Raw genomic sequence first — 4,417 nt, 5'->3', positions numbered from 1 at the left:
TGCAAAAGAAATTACAGTAGTTGAGCTCTGTATATAAAAATTAATTAAGATAAGATAGTTGAGCTTAGAAGCCTTAGATACAATTATACAAGGGTAACTATACTGCTGTTTCTCTTCAGTTTAGAATGCTAATTCTCATCTTCTTCTGTATAGAATCTAAACCAATGAACTTAACGATCATATAGTGATAAAAAAAATATCCGATTCCTTAGGCTATTGGGGTCAAATCCTTATCTTTTACTTGATTTTTTCCCTTGTTCATATTCTCGGTTGATGTTTGCGTCATGTAACCCTAACTCCAAGCTCAACGGGCCAGCAAATAAATTGCCACCAAACCCCTATTTGCTTATGGAAACCAAATTAAATCAACAAGGAACTAGAACATCTGGTGTAAGTGTGCTTATGCTGCTAATTAGCAATAAAAAAGACAACTAATCAATCTAATTCTATAAACAAGACACTGCAGGGTTCTTCGCTGCAGCTGCTCCTGTTTGCTACATGTCATATTTTAATCCAATTTTTATAGTTTTTCTTAAAGTTTAATGAAAAGAACAATTTGGGGTCAACTTAATTACTTGGCAAAGGGTTCTAGCTAGAACGTATCTGCAAGCGGGAATAATTCTGAAAGGTCCTTATTTCTATTGGTATTGCGATTGCTGTACATAATTTGAACCAACATGCATGTGTAATTTACTATTTGAGTGCAAGTTACTGTTGTCTCTTAACATTGATCACGAAGCAAAGGACCTTTTGATTTGACCGAAAAGAAAAATGGCCGAGCTAGCTAGGTTTCCGATATTACGTCAGAAATTATGCTATAAGGAGTAGAATCTCAATCTTAATGGTGTGTTATTAAGCCATGACAGCAAGCTATGAACCCTGAATGGCATGCAGCGATCTCTGGAGGCCTGTAAGGTATGCTTCGATAACTTTGGGTTTAGGCATAAAATGGGTTTAGGAGCATGAACCTCCTTAAGAGGAGGTTGGAGTATGCAATATTAAAAGACATAAGAGAAAGAGAGAAAGATCATCACTCTTAACAGACTTGGATTAAATAAGTGAGTTAAGCAAGAGAAAGATGCATCTTGTACTGATTTCTTGTGACAATTTAACAATAATGCACCCTCATTAATAAGTTCGTATATGCAAATTCATGCATCACCCGATTTTTGGATCCTTCTGACTTGTTTTGTGAATCTCTAATTTTAAAACTAATTTTGACTTCTCTTACAAAATAGTTGATTTTGACTTTATATAAAGCATATACGGTTTGTAATCTACAGTCCCACATATGGACATAAGTCACATAACTAACTGAAATATGAATGATAGAATTCTCAACTTGAAAGGCCTCCTGTTTTTCTTCCCGAAATGATGTGTTTTCTTCTTCCTTTACTGAAATACTAGGTTTGAAGTCTTAGGGATGGTTTAAATAATTTCTTATTACGGTCGGACAACTTTATACGAGTAATGTGAAGTTTAGGGTTCGACAATCATAAGTGAACCTCATATTGTGATTAAGCATTTACCAGTCTATATCACTCTGATTGAGCCATCTATACTCCCTTGAGGTTGATTGACCTTGTAAGTCGATAACTTTAAGGCACTGTTAGACCAACGGGTTCATCAATGAACGAATTTGGTTAGGGCATACTATACATCAACACACTTACACACCTGAGTCTTACCTTTGATCATGTTATATTGCATGTACTTTCTACCTTAATTATCATCAAACACACTTGAGTAACTGAGTTTAAGTACTGATCTATTCTCTTTGCTAGTACGGGTAAACGAACTGTACAGTGTATAGCATTCCTCAGCGAGGTTTACTAATAATTAGGTTAGTTTATTAATTAGTCTTCTTTTTTTGTTGAGTCGTTATCGAGCGATATAGATCTTGGTGAGCTGACTAAAACATGAATAACTGCTTTGTAAAATAATTTATTTACCAAATGGAAAGAATGACAATCAATTAAATGGTGGCGGAGTGAGCTAACTCTTCAGGACTATTGAGTAATATACGTATGATCCCTCCCTTCAAAGAGTTTTTCATAAAATGGGGTTCGAACCATAGACGGTTCACTTGTAGCCTAGTATGCTTCTACCGACCAATTCTATTGAGGAGAAGGGCAATCAATTATAAATAGTCTTAAATAACCAAACGCATGCTATTTAGTAGGCAGGCAGGAGATATATATAAATGAACAAATTGCGGCATGAGTAGATGGAAGAAGAACCCAAAAAAAACCTCAGAGGTTATAAGCCAGGCCAGAAACAAACAAACAAACCATCAAACAACGCAGGACGCACAAAACTCTGTGTGAGAGAGAGAGAGAGAGAGAGAGAGAGAGAGGCAAGCAACAAGGAAGCTAAGGCAGAGGAGTATAAACCTTATATACAGCCCTGATCGAACAGCTCCAGGACAAAACAATACTGTTTATTCGTCGTCATCACCATCCCAATGCCGCAATTATCTCATTCCATCATCCTCCTCCTCCTCCTCATCATCGCCACCCTGTTTTGTTCGTACTACTGATCATCACTACGTACTCTACAGACGTCGATCAAGCTCGATCAGATAGAAAGAAAGAGCACTCACACAACAAACACAGCTGAGATTAATCATACGCACTCACCACTTGCTTTCTCTCTCTCTGTTTTGATATTCCGTATTCGCTTGGTATGGTGTGTGGCTGTGTGCAGTGTGTGTAAGCTATCTAGCTAGCTAGTTAGCTCATTTTCCCAGCTCATCCTAGCTTCACCGTCCAAAGAAAACCAACCCAGCCTGTCTCTCTTCTCCTCTCCTTCCTTTCTTTCTATGACACTTAATCCCTTCCCAACTCACCAATATTATAATATTACCACATTCCCACATTACCTCTCCACTTCGCCGCCGGTCAACTTCACTCCCCCACCATCTCTCCATCACAAGCCGCGCTGGGCCCGAATGGATGCCGGCCCAGCATCCACCCCACACCACCGCAAAGACAAGGTCGTCGTCATTATGGGCGCCACCGGCGCCGGCAAGTCCAGCCTCTCAATCGACCTCGCCACTCGCTTCCCTTTCTGCTTCGAAGTCATCAACTCCGACAAGATACAAGTCTACAAAGGCCTCGACATCACCACCAACAAGATTCCTCTCCCAGACCGCCAAGGGGTCCCACACCATCTCCTCGGCGAGCTCGACCCTCTCGACGGCGAACTCTCCCCCACCGAGTTTCGACACCTCGCAGGTCGTGTCGTGTCCGACATTAGATCCAGAAGGAGAGTCCCCATGCTGGTCGGCGGCTCAAACTCTCTCATTCACGCGTTGCTAGTAGAGCGGTTCGAACCGGGCGTTAATGTGTTCGAGAACGGCGCCGAGTTAGTGTCGTCGGAGCTCAGGTATGACTGCTGCTTTCTATGGGTTGACGTGTCGTTGGTGGTTCTGGCCGAGTACTTATCGAAGCGAGTTGACGAAATGCTTGAGTCGGGAATGTTTAAGGAGCTGGCCGAGTTTTGCGACGACGACGACGGCGACTCGGAGGTTCGAACCGGGTTGAGAAAGGCTATAGGAGTGCCGGAGTTCGGCCGGTTTTTTAAAAAGTACCCACCGGCGGGAAGAAGCCAGTGTTGTCAGGGTGCGGGGCCCCGTGATCCACTGCGGGAAGGAGCAGCGTACAACGATGCGGTGAGGGCCATTAAGGACAACACGTGTCAGTTGGCCAAGAAGCAGATTGGAAAGATTCGACGGCTCAAGGGGGCTGAAGGGTGGGACCTACGGAGGCTAGACGCGACGGAGGCGTTCAGGGCGGTGATGACATCAGACAGCGACGTCGTCGGGAGGAAGTGGTCGGAGATATGGGAGGAACAGGTGGTGGAACCAAGCGTGAAAATTGTGAAGCAATTCTTGGAGGAGTAGGTCGTCCAGCTTTTTCCAGCTATATTCGATTAGAAAATCATCTATTTTTCTCTTTCAAATTTTTTGTTTTTGTTTAACTAATTGTTTGGAGGGATGGAATATTCATATCCTTTAGTTTTGTTCCTCGTGGAACTGGGACTGATCGAGCTGGACCGGACCGGACCGGTCAAGCCTTGAAAAACAAATGTGGGATTGTGCCATTGTGGTGTTTACAAGTTTTGGGTTTGGAGGGAACTCCCCAATGTTCTAACTTCAAAGATACAGGAAAATACCAAGTAAAAAAGAAGAAGAGAGAAGCAAAATTTTTGATTACCAAGATGAGAGTTTTGTGAATTTTCGTGATATTGATTAGATATTCTGTGAATTTGTTCTAGGTTTTCACTACTTGATCACATATTTTGCTTATTATTTGTTTTCTAGAGGTAGAAAGAAGCAAATTGCACAGCTAGCATACTGTTCCAACAAGGCGACCCTCATATACTTGTTATTGTTAAATATTTATTTTGATTTTTG

At 41.8% G+C, this 4,417-nt stretch overlaps 1 protein-coding gene across 1 annotated transcript; it reads left to right on the top strand.

The window, feature by feature from the left end:
• The first annotated feature begins 2,821 nt into the window (after positions 1-2,821).
• LOC126791968 (adenylate isopentenyltransferase-like) lies at positions 2,822-3,914 on the top strand. The gene has a single exon (XM_050518475.1). It carries the CDS (start codon positions 2,822-2,824, stop codon positions 3,902-3,904), a length of 1,083 nt encoding a protein of 360 aa, XP_050374432.1. The 3' UTR covers positions 3,905-3,914.
• The last annotated feature ends 503 nt before the right edge of the window (positions 3,915-4,417 follow it).

This window comes from Argentina anserina, chromosome 4, assembly GCF_933775445.1.
Source record: "Argentina anserina chromosome 4, drPotAnse1.1, whole genome shotgun sequence".
Lineage (NCBI taxonomy): Eukaryota > Viridiplantae > Streptophyta > Magnoliopsida > Rosales > Rosaceae > Argentina > Argentina anserina.
The sequence above is the reverse complement of the archived record's forward strand: the minus strand, read 5'-3'. Positions and strand labels throughout refer to the sequence as shown.